The 19,912-nt window shown below is 34.9% G+C and overlaps 3 protein-coding genes and 1 long non-coding RNA gene across 4 annotated transcripts; 2 read left to right on the top strand and 2 right to left on the bottom strand.

Moving 5' to 3' along the window:
• Nucleotides 1-1,861: 1,861 nt before the first annotated feature.
• LOC125497963 (putative lipid-binding protein AIR1) lies at nucleotides 1,862-2,230 on the top strand. Its single transcript, XM_048645701.1, has one exon. It carries the CDS (start codon nucleotides 1,862-1,864, stop codon nucleotides 2,228-2,230), a length of 369 nt encoding a protein of 122 aa, XP_048501658.1.
• A 5,857-nt stretch (nucleotides 2,231-8,087) lies between these two features.
• LOC125497650 (uncharacterized) lies at nucleotides 8,088-10,708 on the bottom strand. The gene is made up of 2 exons (XR_007274675.2): nucleotides 9,745-10,708; nucleotides 8,088-9,623 (listed from the first exon to the last, which is right to left on the bottom strand). It is a non-coding gene; the product is annotated as an uncharacterized LOC125497650 (long non-coding RNA).
• Nucleotides 10,709-13,128: 2,420 nt separating this feature from the next.
• On the top strand, nucleotides 13,129-13,497 carry LOC109134852 (putative lipid-binding protein AIR1). Its single transcript, XM_019249217.1, has one exon. The coding sequence runs from the start codon at nucleotides 13,129-13,131 to the stop codon at nucleotides 13,495-13,497; it is 369 nt and encodes a 122-aa protein (XP_019104762.1).
• A 2,765-nt stretch (nucleotides 13,498-16,262) lies between these two features.
• On the bottom strand, nucleotides 16,263-16,631 carry LOC109134851 (putative lipid-binding protein AIR1). The gene has a single exon (XM_019249216.2). It carries the CDS (start codon nucleotides 16,629-16,631, stop codon nucleotides 16,263-16,265), a length of 369 nt encoding a protein of 122 aa, XP_019104761.2.
• Between the last annotated feature and the right edge of the window lie 3,281 nt (nucleotides 16,632-19,912).

The following is a 19,912-nucleotide window of genomic DNA, read 5'->3' as shown; positions in this document are numbered from 1 at the left end:
AATAATGTACGACAGCACATTTTGGAAGGTAGGAGAATCTTAAATTTTTTGAAAATACATATGATACAGAAGCCTAAAATGATCGATCCAAGTTTATGCATGTAAAACTTATACTTCCGTGGTAATTTATTACTCGCATCTTTTACCAATTTTGGCAATTCCTTATTATTTGCAATTTTTCTATTTTTGACAATATATTCTCTCGTTCTCTCTTCTAGCAGATCGGGTCTCTTTTTTAATCTCTCTATCCGTCTCCTCAAATTGATTCTTGTGCAAAAGAAAACTATGTAAATAATAAAAGAACTAAAAAAGTATTTCAAAAGTTTTATTTGAAACCTAAAGGTTTTCATATCGTAAATCATCTAGAAGACTTGAATTTCTAAAATGCGGAAAACTCATGTTGGCTTGATAGGCCAATGTAGACATATTACAATTCAAACAAACACTCAGCAGTAGTCCTTCAAACCAATCACTATCAAATGCAACAATGCTGGAAGATCGTAGCATCTCAAGGTGTCAATCAGAACAACAAATTAGAGTTGATTCGAGTCCCCCATTATTTTTAGGTAGAATTTATTTGAAGACGTTGTAAATGTGGCCATGTCACGCTTTGTCCCCCAGTTCTTTGTCTTGTCTGAGGTCTTATCTCTCATTTTGCAACAACATAAAATACTTTGTTTTCTTTGCCCTTATAGTTTATAATACTATCAAATTTTGTGACGTAGGCAGACTAGCGGAAAAGTTCGAAAAGGATTTGCGGAAAAAGGCCTGAACTGTTTTGCGGAAAATGGGCCGACGGAGTCCGATTGACTATTATAATACCTTTTCGGAAGCGGAACGGCCCAACGAGTCAAACTCGTTGCTATGCTGTGATGTACAGGCGTTTTAGGCCATCCGGGTCCGTTTAAGGCCCGAAATCAGCTTTTTAATTATTTTCGAATTTAATTATTTCCTTAATTTCGTTTTAGGGTTTTGCTTAACGTATTTAAACATTATTAGGTCAATGTTTGGAGGCAGTTTTTGACTTTTAATAATATCACAGAGTTTATACTCTTTCTGGTGGATTCCGGAGTTTTTACAGATTCATCGCTTGTGAATCTGCTTGTTCTTAATTCGAGATTAGTGCTTGCTAATCTCCATAGTTTCCGACTGCGTCATTTTGTGTATTACGGCATGGTTAATTCTTTCATCAAAATTTATGCACACAAGGAATTTAGTGATTTCATAACACTTCATTACTATGTCATATAGTCAATGAAAGTTATAGCGTGCTCTCCATAATCACCTGCTTTCTCAATCTAGAGTTCTTACTTTCTTTCTGACGACCCCTCTTCACTCAAAGGCATCTTGTGCCAAGTTCCATGAGAGCTTCATATGTCTCCATATAAGAATTTCACATATAGTTCCATTATGACGTACTATATATTATGTTATAATTAATCAATATCAATGCATTTCAGACGAGGCTAATGCTTAGAGTATATTTGATCGATCACATAATAAAACACTAGTATTTGGGCTAAACTTAATTATAGATGTACCAAATTCTTTTACCTTACAATCAATCCAAGCTCACATTTACTTATTTAGATTTGAGATCTTGCCGGCCGCAAGCTAGCTGAACCTACCGGCCATGTGCTGGACAGTATTAGTTAATCATTTCATAATTCATATTCATCCAGCTAAATGTCACAACATAGAATTATTCCTTCACATCATCAACATGCTTGCAACCTATAAATATCTCAATCTTCCTGTTACTTTTCACCATCAAACACAAACTATTTATTGAATTCTCTGTGTTAAGCTCTTTTTGCATATAACACAGAAATTAAGCATTACTAAAAACAAATTATCAGCAATGGCCCCAAAAAACACAGCCTCAGTTGCTCTCTTTCTTGCATTGAACCTTGTTTTGTTTAACCTCGCCTTCTCTTCATATGTAGCCCGACCTCTTAAGACATGTCCTCCTGATACCCTTAAGTTGAATGTGTGCGCGGATGTGCTTGATCTTGTTCATCTTCGCATTGGATCTCCTAAAAAACAGCAGTGCTGCAGCCTTATAGGTAACCTCATTAACCTTGATGCTGCCGCTTGCCTTTGCACCGCGGTTCATGCCAATATTCTAGGCCTTCTTAACCTCAACCTCAATGTTGATCTTACTGCTCTTGTCAATCAATGTGGATGCACGCTACCTACTGGGTTCCAATGCCCTCCACGCCGTGCTTAATTTTACCTTCTTATCTGATAACTGTTGTATTATTTGATATACGTATTATCTCCATGTATGGTTCATTTAACTCCTGTTTTAAAATTCTTTCTATTCTCAGTATTTGGTTATGTTGTACGAGATTGAAAATAAAATAACGTGTTTTTGTTTGCCACTATTGTTACACCGAAATTTTATCAATTTTTCGTTGGATTTACGCAAACTCTTGTATATTCCTGCCACACCTATAAATTAAAATCCAGGCGTAAATTCCTCATCATCGAACATTATTTCTCTCTCTTCTTGCCAAACTCCCAACCACCATGCCCCTCCTCCATGATCACGGTTTCTCTAAATCTAGTAGAAGTGAAAATGGGTTTGGGCAATCAAATAAGGAGGAGAGTTCAGAGTAACTCTTCTAGCTTATATTGTGGTACTTTCTTTTTTCTTTCTCCAATGCGGGACAACTTACATGTGCACAACAAATATGGGTTCAGCACTCCTCCTCACATGTGAGTATTCTTAGAATTAGAATCACTATTAAGGTATACAATAATAGTCCTCATATGAGTAATCTTGTTTAATCATATGAGTAACCATGTTTAATCTTATGAGTAATTCTATCTAAACATTAGAAAAACCTCATTTTTTCATATCATAATAACCTCGTTTATTTTACAAGTAACTCAAATTGTTCAAAAAATTAACTGCATGTATTCATAAAAGTGAATTGATTAGCTTCTAACTTTGTTTATAAAATTAACCTCATTTTGTTTATAAGAGAACCCCATTTATAGTTTTGCCTAACCTTAAAATATTATATGATCGAGTAATTTACCCTATTTTTTTTAGAGTAACCCTTTAATTATTTTATGGAGTACAATTGTTTAATTATATGAGTAATGTCAATCATAAAAAAAAACCTCATTTATTCATACCAGTAACTTCATTTAATCACACAAGTATCCCTTATTATTCACAAAATTAACCACATGTATTTAATTATAAGAGTAATCCTATTCGTATATAAGAGTGAGTTGATTAGTTTCTCACTTTGTTTATAAAAGTAAAGTCATATTTTTTTGATAGACAAGGTAAGATACTATTGCATCAAAAAAACAGAACCACTGGAGTTCAAGCTTTGAAACCAAAGCCAGAACACATCAGAAACAAACGAGTTAGTAGTAGCCAAATACACCTATCTCTCTTTGAGATTTACAAACCAGCTATGATCACTATGACTTATACTTGTAGAAACGATGCTACATACTCTATTATATACATGTTTTATACTACATGTGACTCGATCTATACATCTCCTTGATAGTTCCAAAAAAAAATATTTCTTTCATGCCATATATGGTATACTATACACAATAAGGTTGTATAATGAACACCCCTTTTGAATTTTCTTGTTTGCTTCCTCTGTAAACTTCTCGTCATCTCTGAAATGGTCTTTGGATTCTTATCCATGTCCAGCGAGTTAGACACCCTCTCAATACATCTCTTGCTGAAATGACAGTTGAAAAATAGGTGTTGGCGCTTTCCTTTTCCATACCACAAAGCAGACACTTAACATCTTGGGAAGTACCTATTTTCAACAATCTTTCCTTTGTATTCAATCTCTCCCAAACAGCCAACTAGAGTATGAATCTGTGTTTGGGTATTCCTAGTCTACACAAAACAACCTTTGCCCTCTGTTAGCATTAACTAAGCTTCTGTAGCTAAGTTTGATTGCATATTGGGCCATGTTTTTTATTATCTCTTTCACCTTGCAAATGGCTCTCTAATACCAACTATCTCCACTTTTTGGTCAGTAATCCCACCAATTATGGTCCTTCAAATAGATGGAGTGAATCCATTTAACCCGCAAATTCTCTTTTTTTGTAGCTATCATACATACATGCTTTTGCATGGCAGCCATGTTTCACATTTGAAGATTATTAATGCCAATCCCTCCCTCTTTTTTAGACTTGCAAATTTCCTTACAAGCCACCTTCCCAGGACAACCTGAATCAGCCCTGCCACTCTATAAGAATCTCTTGCATTACGTGGGATGTCTCGAGGGGACATGGGACGGTATATTAAGGACTTCCACGGCTTTGAACGAGTATTGGAACAAATTTTACGACCGTTTTGAGGTCATTCCATGGCTTTAAGACAAAATAATAAATGAGTTGTTTTGTGGCATTTGGAGGCAATTCAGATGGTGCAAAGCACCCGCGATGCATTAAAAGTCATGTTGCACCCCATAGAAAGGTTTTTGGGGGAAAATATGACCAGACCCGAAGGAGTCCTAAAACAGTCAAAATCGAAGGCTATATAAGTAAGGCTTTTCGACGTCCACGGGACCCGTGCACTGAAAGTCGTGAGATGTCTCGCGGGACATAGGATGGTATATTTAGGACTCCCTCGACTTTGAACGGGCATGAGAACAACTTTTACTACCGTTTCGGGGTCATTCCGTGGCTGGAGGAAAAAATAATAAATGATTCCTTTGGTGGCATTCTGAGCAATTCAGATGGTGCAAAGCACTTTGGGTGAAATATATGACCGGACCCGAGAAGCACTAAAACGGTCAAAACTGAAGGCTATAAGTCACGTTTTTAGACGTCCCCGGGACCCGTGCACCAAATGCCGTGGGATGCCTTGAGAAAACATTGAATGGTATAATAAAAACTTCCATGCCTTTGAAAGGGCATAACAACAACGTCGACGACCGTTTCGGCGTCATTCCGTGGCTGCACAACAAAATCATAAATGGGATGTTTGATGGCATTCTGGGAAAATTTAAATGGTGCAAAGCCCCCAAGATGCATTATAAGTCATGCCGCATCCCACAGGAAGGTTTTCGGCGACAAATATGACCGGGACCAAAGGAGCCCTAAAACAATCAAAATTGAAGGCGATGAAGCACGCTTTTAGACATCCACGGGACCCATGCGTTGAATGTCATGGGATGCCTCGAGGGGACATGAGCTAGTATATATTTAGGATTCCCATGGCTTTGAACGGGCATAAGAATACATTTTTTTACGACCGTTTCAGAGTCATTATGTGAGTGCACGACAAAATAATAAATGGGTCGTTTTTGGTAGCATTCCGGTGCAATTCAGGTGGTTCCAAAAACCCTGGATGCATTATAAGTCGTGCTCCAACCCATTGTAAGGTTTTCGGCGAAAAATATGAACGGTCCTAGAGAAGCCCTAAAACGATCAAAATTGAAGGCTATAAGTTACGCTTTTAGACGTCCACGGGACCCGTGCACCAAATGCCGTGGGATAACTCGATAGGACATGGGATGATATATTAAGGACTCCCACGGTTTTAATGGGCATAAGTGCAACTTTTACGACCGCTTCGGAGTTATTCCGTGGCTGTACAACAAAACAATAAATGGGTCGTTTAGTGGCTTTTTGAGGCAATTCAGATGTTGCAAAGCGCCTGAGATGCATTATAAGTCGTGCCTCACCCAATAAGAAGGTTTTCGGAGAAAAATATGACCGGGCCTGGAGGAGCACTAAAACGGTCAAAATTGAAGGCTATAAATCACGCTTTTAGACGTCTCCAAGACTTGTGCACCGAATGCCGTGGGATGCCTCGAGGAGACATTGGATGTTCTATTAAGGATTTTCATGACTTTGAAAGGGCATAAATGGGTGATTTGATGACATTCTGGCGGATTTCAGATATGTGAAGCACCCGGGATGAATTATAAGTCATGTCGCACCCCCATAGGAAGGTTATCAAAGAAAAATATTATCGGGTCCGGAGGAGGCCTCAAACGGTCAAAATTAAATGCTATAAGTCACGCTTTTAGACGTCAACGGGACCCGTGCACCAAATTTTGTGGGATGCCTTGATGGGACATGGGATGGTATGTTAAGGACTACTACGTCTAGGAACGAGAATAAAAATAACTTTTACGACCATTTTTGGGTCATTTCGTGGTTGCACGACAAAATAATAAATGGGTCGCTTGGTGGCATTCTGGGGTAATTCAGATGGTGTGAAACAGCCAAAATGCATGATAAGTCGTGCCGCACCCCATATGAAGGTTTTTGGCGAAAAATATGACCGGTCCGGGAGGAGCCTTAAAACAGTCAATACTGAATGCTATAAGTCACGCTATTAGACGTCCACGAGACCCGTGCACCAAATGTCGTGGGATGCCTCAAGGGGACATGTGATATATTAAGGACTCCCACGGCTTTGAACGGGCAGAAAAACGTATTTTACCACCGTTTCGGGGTCATTCCATGGTTGCACGACAAAATAATAAATGGGTCGTTTGGTGGCATTCCGGCGCAATTCAGATGGTGCGAAAAACTCGGGATGCATTATAAGGCCTCCCCCACCCAATAGGAAGGTTTTCGGCAAAAAATATGATCGGGCCCAGAGTAGCGCTAAAACGGTCAAAATTGAAGGCTATATGTCACGATTTTAGACGTCCACGGGACCCGTGCATCAAATGTCGTGGGTCATATACTATTTATCTTCTTGAAAACACTTTTGGGTAAAATCATCCCAATAGGTTTGCAAAGCCATTAACACTGAATTTTTCAAAGTGAGTCTCCGAGCAAATGACATATTTCCAAAGCTCCACATTTTGATTCTTGCACACATTTTCCACAAATTTGTCACAATCAGCAGCACAAATGTAAGCCATTAACACTCTAATTTCATCGAAAAAAAAACACCAAATGCGAGATGAAAAATAGGGGTTTTTACGCATGCGATTGAGAAGGAAAAAAGAATCGAAAATAAAAATGCAGGAAATAAATGAGAAGAATGATTGAGAGTCGTATTGAGGAGAGAAAATGTAAGCGAGCCGTTGGAGAGAAGGGAGGTGAGATATTAGGGATTTGAGGGTTTTCAGTGGGTGAAGAACGGTTGAGAGAGAGGGTCGATTTAAGAAGAGAGAAATTTGGGGATGCGGGGAAGTTTGGAAGAATAGCCGGCCCAGGGGCTAGGGGTTGCTTTTTATTTCAAGTTGTTAAATGACTCAAATGCTATGGTTAACTGGAGCATTTGACTCATTTTACATTTTTTTAAATTTTGTTATTTTTATAATTCCAAGTACTCCGTTTTTATTTAAACCGTAGCATTTGAAATGTAGCAAAAGAGTTTTTTTTTCACTAGTGCTCGTGCAGTTCTTGTGTCGCAGTGGTGGGTTTATTTTACAAGATGTATTTATTGAGTTGCAGCAGCCTAGGTTCGATTATTCCGCGTAGCAAGTTTATTGCTAGTTCTTGTTGTACTTTTTTATTTATCCATTATTACTACTATAAAATATACGGGTAACAATTAAACATGGAGGAAATTATAGTAGTTTAGATAGGATATTAATTTTAGTTTTGTTTCCCTTGTTGGTTGCTGCTAATGAAATTAGTTAACATAACCTAACCCTTATTAAAAAATGGTTCATGGTAGTTACAATGTCATCAGTAAAATGTTAAATATGGGATGTCAAAGTTGTAAATGGACCAAATTTAAGTCATCGGAAATAATTTTCTATAATAGTTTATAGAGTGTCGCACCAATTTTTTAAAAGAGGGTTATAAGTGTTTAACGTGAATTATGTTTCAGTATCATGAATCGTTATTTAGTAGTTTTTAATGCTATCCCTAATTAATAATTCTGACTCCACCACTAATCTGAACCAGCAAGAGGTGCAGAAATTAAGGATACATGTCGTGCATGAAATTATCACCCGAAAGTCATCTCTCGCCACACTATAAGAAAGTAATAATAGTAGTGATGATCCCAGCATAGATGATATCTCATGAATCATCGACGAATTATGCATGGTCAACTTACAATCGCAAGTGAAAACTAACGATGAGAAATTGATCAACTCCGTATAAAGATATTGCCATTAAACAAAAACAAGTAATTTTATTATCAATCTCGCACAACATAAACAAATACAGAAAATAGAAAAAATTTTAAAACTGGAGTTAAATGAACCATACATGGAGATAATACGCGAATAAAAGGAACCGGAAGCCCATATATCAAATAATACAACAGTTATCAGATAAGAAGCTAAGGTAAAATTAAGCACGGCGTGGAGGGCATTGGAACCCAGTAGGTAGCGTGCATCCACATTGATTGACAAGAGCAGTAAGATCAACATTGAGGTTGAGGTTAAGAAGGCCTAGAATATTGGCATGAACCGCGGTGCAAAGGCAAGCGGCAGCATCAAGGTTAATGAGGTTACCTATAAGGCTGCAGCACTGCTGTTTTTTAGGAGATCCAATGCGAAGATGAACAAGATCAAGCACATCCGCACACACATTCAACTTAAGGGTATCAGGAGGGCATGTCTTAAGAGGTCGGGCTACATATGAAGAGAAGGCAAGGTTAAACAAAACAAGGTTCAATGCAAGAAAGAGAGCAACTGAGGCTGTGTTTTTTGGGGCCATTGCTGATAATTTGTTTTTAGTAATGCTTAATTTCTGTGTTATATGCAAAAAGAGCTCAACACAGAGAATTCAATTAATAGTTTGTGTTTGATGGTGAAAAGTAACAGGAAGATTGAGATATTTATAGGTTGCAAGCATGTTGATGATGTGAAGGAATAATTCTATGTTGAGACATTTAGCTGGATGAATATGAATTATGAAATGATTAAGTAATACTGTCCAGCACATGGCCGGTAGGTTGAGCTAGCTTGCGGCCGGCAAGATCTCAAATCTAAATAAGTAAATGGGAGCTTTGATTGATTGTAAGGTAAAAGAATTTGGTACATCTATAATTAAGTTTAGCCCAAATAGTAGTGTTTTATTATGTGATCGATCAAATATACTCTAAGCATTAGCTTCGTCTGAAATGCATCGATATTGATTAATTATAACATAATATATAGTACATCATAATGGAACTTAGGACCGTCTTAAACATTTTAGAGGCCCTGTTCTAATCTTAAAAATTGGGCCCCTTATATTTAGAAAATTTTTATTTTCTTAATAAAAAAATATGTATTAAAAAAATTATCAAAATACGATTATATTTTTACAAATTGAATCCACGAAAACTTAAACTACTTTATTAACCTTGTAAATAAAATCTCAATACAACTTAAAACTATTATTAACCTCCTACATAAAAGAAGCTATTGTTCTAATGCTTTTTGAAGCAAATTATAATACTACTTCTACTCTTATAGTACAAATAACATATACTGAAAATATAAAACTATAAAGCCACTAAGACACTATGTGAGTAACAATTCATATGGTCATAACTGCTACGGTGCTGCCACTATGCCACATGCCACATCTAGCAGACTTTTTTATTTTTATTTTTGAGGGGAGCCACATCTAGTAGACTAGTACAGCTGTACAGTAGTAACAGTACTAATCGTGTTCTTCCTTCAACAAGTTCATATGAAGCAAATGTCCATGAGTTACTGTAAGAAAATTCTAACCATTTCAAACCAAAAATTAAACACAAAAAATTGATAATTGATAAAAACAATCGAATACCTAGTGAATGATAATTAGTGTAGATATTTAGAATTTAGGATTTACCTGTCTCATACTTTTATCTCTCTGCTTCAATTTCTTCGAAGTTCGACGGTCGACCGCAAATTTCACGAATCTTCAGTTCTTCAGTTCGACCTCAAATTTCACGAATATTTAGAAACAAAAGGTATATTCAGTTCTTCACAAATTACGACTTCACGAATCTGGTTTCTTCTCCTTCCCAAATTTCTAGAAATCAAAAAATAACAAAATTTTGAAGGTATGAATTTCAATTTCTTTTGTCTCATAACTAATTGATAATTAATGAAACAATATAAATGAGTTAGAAATATATAAAGAGTAAAAAAAAAAAGTTGTTAATTGAAGATTAAATGGAGAAATTAGAATTGATATTTTCACAGGTTACGGTTAATAAGGAATGAGTTAGGGAATTTTGGAAAGTTGTTAAGAGAAATTGAGAATTTAAGAATTTAGAAGATTTTTAAAAGATAACCAATTTCTGAAAATTGGAAAGAGAAATTAGGGAAAGTTAGAGAAGAACGTGGTTTATTTCATGTTTGCAGTTTACACGCCGAGATGGAAGAAGGAAGACAGAGAACTGTAAGATTTTTTTTTTTAAAAGCTGGGCTGCAATATTTGAGAATTGGGTCCTCAAATATTTGGGGCCCTGTGCTAATGGTCTGTTTGCGCAGGCCATTGGCCGGCCCTGATGGAACTATATGTGAAATTCTTATATGGAGACATATGAAGCTCTCATGGAACTTGGCACAAGATGCCTTTGAGTGAAGAGGGGTCGTCAGAAAGAAAGTAAGAACTCTAGATTGAGAAAGCAGGTGATTATGGAGAGCACGCTATATCTTTCATTGACTATATGACATAATAATGAAGTGTTATGAAATCACTAAATTGCTTGTGTGCATAATTTTGATGAAAGAATTAACCATGCCGTAATATACAAAATTTGATAGTATTATAAACTATAAAGCCAAAGAAAATTAAGTATTTTATGTTGTTGCAAAATGAGAGATAAGACCTCAAACAATACAAAGAACTGGGGGACAAAGCGTGACATGGCCACATCTACAACGTCTTCAAATAAATTCTATCTAAAAATAATGGGGGACCCGAATCAACTCTAATTTGTTGTTCTGATTGACACCTTGAAATGCTATATCTTCCTGCATTGTTGCATTTGATAGTGATTGGTTTGAAGGACTACTGCTAATTGTTTGTTTGAATTGTAATAAGTCTACATTGGCCTATCAAGCCAACATGAGTTTTCCGCGTTTTACAAATTCAAGTCTTCTAGATGATTTACGATATGAAAACCTTTAGGTTTCAAATAAAACTTTTGAAATACTTTTTTAGTTCATTTATTATTTACATAGTTTTCTTTTGCACAAGAATCAAGTTGAGGAGACAGATAGAGAGATTAAAAAAGAGACCCCATCTGCTAGAAGAGAGAACGAGAGAATATATTGTCAAAAATAGAAAAAATGCAAATAATAAGGAATTGCCAAAATTGGTAAAAGATGCGAGAAATAAAATACCACGGAAGTATAAGTTTTACATGCATAACTTGGATCAATCATTTTAGGCTTTTGTATCATATGTATTCTCAAAGATTTTAAGATTCTCCTACCTTCCAAAATGTGCTGTCGTACATTATTAATATTTTGGTGCATTGACTGTATTATTACGGTGTCAAAGGAAGAGACTAAACTGCGAGTAATCAAAAAAATAAGTAGAATGGTTTGTGTCGTAGTGATCAAGTTGTGCATTAATGACTTGTACCCCAAATTTAATATAGTGGATCAATGCTAAAGAGCAAATCTTAATTCGTCGTCATACAATCTGAAGCAGGCGGTGCACGCAGAAAGTTAGAATATGTGTCGTGCATGAAATCATCACCCAAAAGTCATCTCTCGCCATACTAAAATAGTAATAATAGTTGTGATGATCCCGGCATTGGCGGGATCTCATGAATCATCAATGAATTATGCATGGTCAACTTATAATCGCAAGTGAAACTAAGTAACTTAATTAGTTTGTGGTTCTAATCGAAAATCTTAGAGAGTTCTTGAAGTTCTCTATGTCTTTTTTCTTAAGAAGAAGAAATGATAGGGGCTGTTTTGTAGTTTCAAGGCATCAGTTAAAAATTTAATTTTGTTTCAATCATAGTTCTATTATTAAGCTCAGTAATGCCAAGATAAATGTAAAAATTTTAATTTGAACTAACAATTATAATAACTTTTCATTTATAAAAGCAGCTTAAAAGCTTGGCTATGAATGATTGATTTGAATGAATAAATATTGGAATGAAAATTGGAGAAATTTGGTTTAGAGAGCAACTAGCATGTTATATGATTTGAAAATTGATTGAATAATTATCATTTCTCTAATATCATAGTTTTAAAAATTGATTTGTTTAATATCATGGTCATGTTTGTAATATAATAGTTACTGCTTTAAAATTGAACTTCTATCAAGGTTTTCTTTATTGTATTGGTCATTGGTTGTATTGCGGATTTGTGTCACTGTGACCAACCATACACAAATTCCTGGATCCGCTACCGCAAACTAAGTGATATGGGGTTGGTTTTGTTCTACTACAAAAAAATTCGGTCTTGGTTTATAAAATCTTGCTGGATCACAATGAACCATACAGATTACCATCCCTACTTGCAGCTTGCTATGGGTCAAGATGTTTTTTTTTTTTTTTGTGGAAATGAGCAGCTTAGGGCCCGTTCGGTATTACTGTGGTTTTTTATTTTTTGGTTTTTTGATTTTCAAAATCATCATATATATATCCAATAATGAAAAAAAAAATCTAATTTATTGGGAATATGATGATTTTCAAAACTGATAACTGAAAAGTAAAAACCACTTTTTCTAATTTCCTGTTTTTGGTTTTTAGTTTAAAAAAAACTGAAAAATGAAAATATAAAACAATAACGAACAAGCTCTTAGATATTATATAGAGTAGAGTTTCCATGCATCTTGGTTGAAATCTTACAAACGCAAATTGATTGACTTGGAATATCATATAAAAACTAAATGCTTTTGTTATCATTTTCATAAAAAAATGATAGCATAGCTCCCATTTGCATATATGACTGAAAAAATCTATACATTTATCAAGCAAAACAATGGTTTATTTTGCTTTCAATTCGGATCCCGCGGGCTGCTAGCTCAATATACCAACCATGTGCTGAGCATTATTAGTTAATAATATCATCATTCATGTTCATCCAGCTAAATATCGCAGGATATTCCTTCACATTATCACATCCTTGCAACCTATAAATAGCTCAAACTTCCTGTACTTTTCACCATCAAACACAAACATACACTTACTGATTTATTTGTGTTGGTCTCTTTTAGAATATATCACAGAAATTAAGCATTAGTGATAAGTTATAACTAGCAATGGCCCCAAAAAACACAGCCTCAGTTGCTCTCTTTCTTGCATTGAACCTTGTTTTGTTTAACCTCGCCTTCTCTTCATATGTAGCCCGACCTCTTAAGACATGCCCTCCTGATACCCTTAAGTTGAATGTGTGCGCGGATGTGCTTGATCTTGTTCATCTTCGCATTGGATCTCCTAAAAAACAGCAGTGCTGCAGCCTTATAGGTAACCTCATTAACCTTGATGCTGCCGCTTGCCTTTGCACCGCGGTTCATGCCAATATTCTAGGCCTTCTTAACCTCAACCTCAATGTTGATCTTACTGCTCTTGTCAATCAATGTGGATGCACGCTACCTACTGGGTTCCAATGCCCTCCACGCCGTGCTTAATTTTACCTTCTTATCTGATAACTGTTGTATTATTTGATATACGTATTATCTCCATGTATGGCTCATTTAACGCCTGTTTGAAATTCTTTCTATGCTCTGTATTTGGTTATGTTGTGCGAGATTGATAATAAAATAACATGTTTTTGTTTAATGGCAATATCTTTATACGGAGTTGATCAATTTCTCATCGGAAGTTTTCACTTGCGATTGTAAGTTGACCATGCATAATTCGTCGATGATTCATGAGATATCACCTATGCTGGGATCATCACTACTATTATTACTTTCTTAGTGTGGCGAGAGATGACTTTCGGGTGATAATTTCATGCACGACATGTATCCTTAAATTCTGCACCTCTTGCTGGTTCAGATTAGTGGCGGAGTCAGGATTATCAATTAGGGATAGCATTAAAAACTACTAAATAGCTATTCATGATATAGAAACATAATTCATGTTGAACACTTATAACCCTCTTTCAAAAAAATGGTGCGACACTCTATAAACTATTAAAGAAAATTATTTTCGATGACTTGAATTTGGTCCATTTACAGCTTTGACACTCCATATTAACATTTTACTGATGACATCGTAACTACCATGAATCATTTATTAATAAGGGCTAGGTTATGTTAACTAATGTCATTAGCAGCAATCAACAAAGGAAAAAAACTAAAATTGATATCCTATCTAAATTACTATTAATTTCCTCCATGTTTAATTGCTACCCTTATATTTTATAGTAGTAATGGATAAATAAAAAATAACAACAAGAACTAGCGATAAACTTACTACGCGGAATAATCGAACCTAGGCAGTTGCAATTCAATAAATACATCTTGTAAAAGAAACCCACCATTGCGAGACACGAACTACACGAGCACTAGTGGAAAAAACTCTTTTGCTACATTATAAATTCTATGGTTTTAATAAAAACGGAGTACTTGGAATTATAAAAATACAAAATTTAAAAAAATGTAAAATGAGTTAAATGCTCTAGTTAACCATATCATTTGAGTCATTTAACAGCTTGAAATAAAAAGCAACCCCTAGCCCCTAGGCCGGGTATTCTTCCAAACTCCCCCGCATCCCACATACTCTCTTCTTAAATCAACCCTCTCTCGCAACTGTTCTTCACCCATTGAAAACCCTCAAATCCCTAATAACTCACATCCCTTCTCTCCAACTCCTCCTTACATTTTCTCTCCTCATCAATACGACCCTCAATCATTCTTCTCATTTATTTCCTGCATTTTTATTTTCGATTCTTTTTTCCTTCTCAATCGCGTGTGTAAAAACCCCTATTACATCTCGAATTTGGTGTTTTTTTCGACGAAATTAGAGTTGTCTTTGGGGGGAGGTTCGACGAAGAGAAAACTGGAATCAACAATGAAGAGAAGAGAATGAGTGATTTAGAGATAAATCCAGTTTCAAATTCGGATTCATTATCTTTTGGGTTTTTATTTCAATCGGTTAAATGACTCAAATGCTACACGGTTAACAGGAGAATTTGGCTCATTTTACGTTTTTTTTTAATTTCGTTATTTTTATAATTCAAAATGATTCGTTTTTATTAACACTGTAGCATTTGTAATGTAGCAAAAGAGCTTTTTTTTCCACTATAGTGCTTGAGCAATTCGCGTGGCGCAGTGGTGGGTTTCTTGTACAAGATGTATTTATTGAATTGCAACACTCTAGGTTCGACTATTTCGCGTAGCAAGTGTGTCTCTAGTTCTTGTTGTTCTTTTTTTTTACCCATTACTAGTATAAAATATGAGGGTAGGAATTAAACATGGAGGAAATTTATATTCCCTCCGTTTCATTTTAATTGTTGCACTTTGATATTTTACACTATTCACAAATTTTACTTTGACCATCATTTGTGATTTATACGCGGATGAAAATATAGTCATGTGAGATCTTGTTAGATTCATCATAACATGTATTTTATTAATATGTACTTTTTCTAATTTTTACAAATACAAAACTTAAGATATATGTCAAAGTTTTGCATAGGCATGCGTGAAAAGTGTAATGTGTAGATCAAAATGAAACGGAGGGAGTAGTAGTTTAGATAGGATATCAATTATATTGTAGTTTTTTTCCCTTGTTGGGTGCTGCTAATGACATTAATTAACATAAGCTAACCCTTATTAATAACTAGTTCATGGTATTTACGATATCATCAGTAAAATGTTAAATATGGGGTGTCAAAGTTGTAAATGGACCAAATTCAAGTAATCGGAAATAATTTTCTATAATAGATTATAGTGTCGTACCATTTTTTTCAAAAGAGGGTTATAAGTGTTTAACGTGAATTATGTTTTGGTATCATGAACCACTATTTAGTAGTTTTTAATGCTATCCCTAATTGATAATCCTGGCTCCACCAATGATCTGACCCAACAAGCGGTGCAGAAATTAAGGATACGTGTCGTGCATGAAGTTATCACGCGAAAGTCATCTCTCGCCATACTAAGAAAGTAATAATAGTAGTGATGATCCCAGCATAGGTGATTTCTCATGAATCATGGACGAATTATGCATGGTCAACTTACAATCGCAAGTGAAACTAATGATGAGAAATTGATCAACTCCGTATAAAGATATTGCCATTAAACAAAAACATGTTATTTTATTATCAATCTCGCACAATATAACCAAATACAGAGAATAGAAAGAATTTTAAAACAGGAGTTAAATGAACCATACATGGAGATAATACGTATATCAAATGATACAACAGTTATCAGATAAGAAGGTAAAATTAAGCACGGCGTGGAGGGCATTGGAAGCCAGCGGGGAGTTCGCATCCACATTGATTGACAAGAGCAGTAAGATCAACATTGAGGTTGAGGTTAAGAAGGCCTAGAATATTGGCATGAACCGCGGTGCAAAGGCAAGCGGCAGCATCAAGGTTAATGAGGTTACCTATAAGGCTGCAGCACTGCTGTTTTTTAGGAGATCCAATGCGAAGATGAACAAGATCAAGCACATCCGCGCACACATTCAACTTAAGGGTATCAGGAGGGCATGTCTTAAGAGGTCGGGCTACATATGAAGAGAAGGCGAGGTTAAATAAAACAAGGTTCAATGCAAGAAAGAGAGCAACTGAGGCTGTGTTTTTTGGGGCCATTGCTGATAATTTTTTTTAAGTAATGCTTAATTGCTGTGTTATATGCAAAAAGAGCTCAACACATACAGAGAATTCAATAAATGGTCTGTGTTTGATGGTGAAAAGTAACAGGAAGATTGAGCTATTTATAGGTTGCAAGGATGTTGATGATATGAAGGAATCATATGTCGATACATTTATCTTACCCGGATGAATATGAATTATGAAATAATTAACTAATAATGTCAAGCACATGGCTGGTAGGTTGAGCTAGCTGGCGGCCTGCAAGATCTCAAATCTTAACAAGTCATAAAGTATGACATCTATATATATTTATGCATATATAGCAAATGGGAGCTTTGATTGATTGTATGGTAAAAAAAAAAAAAAGGTAGATTTATATGCTTAGCCCAAAAACTAGTGTTGTATTATGTGATCAAGTATACTCTAATCGTTAAGTAGCATTAAATTCATCTGAAATGCATTGTATTGATTAGTTATAACTTGTAACATTATACTACAGCATAATGGAACTATATGTGAAATTCTTATATGGAGACGTATGAAGCTCTCATGGACGATGACACAAGAGTACAAGATTGAGTGAAGAGAGGCCGTGAGAAACAGAAATAAGAACTCTAAATTGAGAAAGCAGGTGGTTATAACCAGCACACTACAACTTTCATTGACTCGGCCATATGACATAAATACATAATGATGAAGTGTTATGAAATTACTAAATTTCTTGTGTGCATAATTTTGATGAAAGAATTAACCATGCCGTAATATACAAAATTAGATAGTATAAACTATAAAGCCAAAGAAAATTAGGCATTTGATAGTGATTGGTTTAAAAGACTACTGCTAAGGCCTAAGTGTCTGTTTGAATCTTAAAAAAAAAGTGTTTGCTTGAATTGTAATAAGTCTAATTGAACTTGTAAAGCCAACATGAGTTTTCCGGGTTTTAATTTGCAAATTCAAATCCGCCCGATTTACGATATGAAAACCATAGGTTTCAAATTAAATTGTTGAAATACTTCTTCAAATTTTTTATTATTTGCATCATTTTCTTTTGCACATGGAACAAGTTGAGGAGACAGATAGAGAAAGATAAAAAAAAAGGAACACCATATGTCAGGAGAGAAAACGAGAGAATATATTGTCAAAAAATGGAAACAATGCAAATAATAGAGAATCGCCAAAAATGATAAAAGATGCAAGTAATAGAAGAACACAGAAGTATAAGTTTTTAATTTACATGCTAACTTGGACCAATCATTTTAGGCTTTTGTATCATACTCCTTCCGTCCCATAATATAGTGCTTATTTCTTTCTTTTCACAAGAGCATATTTTGAAAGAAGTATATGAACATTTTGGATAGTTTGTGTAAAAATTGAGGATAATTTACTTAAATCAAAATGATAAAAAATGAATTAGGCACAATATCTTAGGACACCCAAACTAAAATGTAAGTACTATATTATAGGACGGAGGAAGAATATATAGTTTCAAAGATTTTAAGATTCTCTTACCTTCCAAAATGAGCTGTTCTACATTATTAACATTTTGGTGCATTGACTGCATTATTACGGTGTCAAAGGAAGGGACTATAATGTGGGTAATAAAAAAAAAATACTAGGTAGAATGTTTTGTGTCGTAGAGATCAAGTAGTGCATTGATGACTATACCCAAATTTAATAGTAGTGGATCATCCTCGTCATACAATATGAAGCAGGCGGTGCACGCAGAAAGTTAAAAAATGTGTCGTGCATGAAATCATCACCCCAAAGTCATCTCTCGCCATACTAAAAAAAGTAAAATAGTAGGGATGATCCCGGCATAGGCGGGATCTCATGAATCATCGATGAATTATGCATGGTCAACTTATAATTGCAAGTGAAAAATAAGCAACTCACGTTATGTTTGAGAACATAAGTTGAAATAGAGCTGAAATTATAAGATAGTTGAAAATTTCAACACCTTACATTGAGATGTTATATTTTATAGCAATTCAATTTCAGTCAATTTTGAGTTTAAATAAACACAACTGTTTATTTTAGTTGACTTAAACTTTTAGCACCTACTCATTTAAAGTTACTTAAATGTGTTGCCAAACACAACCTTAACACAAACTGTTGGATGCGTAGTCTCGACCACAGGCGACATGTAGCATGTCTAATATGGGTGACATTATAGAATTCACAAAATTTTAGGGTCCCCAAACTACTTTTCATATGCCTTTTATAATTCGAATAATTTCTTCCTATTATTTAGGACATCCCTAATAATCCGATCATGACACTCCGTGTAATCGTGCGGTTTTGACATTAAAAATGACGACAATCGAAATTCTTAACAATCAGCTAAACCAATATCTAATGATGTTTCAAATCCTAATAACATATCCAGATCCTATTAGACCCACCCGTTTATAAGGGTCGAGGTCAACATATGCTTTTCAAACTTAATAAATCTAGGTTGAATCTAGATGTAAAAGTTCTTTTGTCGTATCAGGGTACGTGTTTCAATGATTTTGGTACCAGAGAATCTCAAAATTCGACCCATGAACCCATTTATAATTTTTTTTTTCAGAAATAAATATATTGAAATTTCGTAATTAATATAACTTACATGCCCACCAGTAGTCTTAATTAATTCTCTAAAATAAATAAAATCAATGAAGAATTGGAAGAGAACGATCAAATGAATTTTTTTAATATTCTTATTATGTAATGAAGTATATGATATACTTAGGTAAGCATTTCGTACTATGGATATTAATAGTCTTGTGAACTAAACTTTTAAATTGAACTTTAAATAGTTTTTTTCTAGAGATGAAGTACTTTTATTCATTCATTCACTTAGTAGTAGTTGTGCTCCAGGTTAACTTTGTTATATGTTCATAAATTTAGAAGGAAAAAACGTATACATTAAGGATCAATGGATGGTAAAAAAAAGAAAAGTATCTTAAGGATTGAGGACCTCCTAGACCAAGCGGATCTGGGCAAGGTTCAAAATTTCTAGATCCAGTGGTATGGGTTGCGTTTAGTTCCACTTCAAAAGATACAAGTCTTAGCTTGTTTTAGGTCTTAATGGACCACACTAAACCCAACTGATTACCATTTCTACTTGCAGCTTATTGACTTGGAAAATCATATGAAAGCTAAATGCTTTTATTATCATTTTCATAAAACCATGATAGTATAGCTCCCATTTGCATTATATGACAAAAAATTTATTTACAATGATCAAGCAAAACAATGATATATTTAGATTTCCGATCTCGCAAACTACTAACTCC

The sequence above is a fragment of the Beta vulgaris genome, chromosome 5 (assembly GCF_026745355.1).
Source record: "Beta vulgaris subsp. vulgaris cultivar EL10 chromosome 5, EL10.2, whole genome shotgun sequence".
Taxonomy (NCBI): Eukaryota; Viridiplantae; Streptophyta; class Magnoliopsida; order Caryophyllales; family Amaranthaceae; genus Beta; species Beta vulgaris.
The sequence above is the reverse complement of the archived record's forward strand: the minus strand, read 5'-3'. Positions and strand labels throughout refer to the sequence as shown.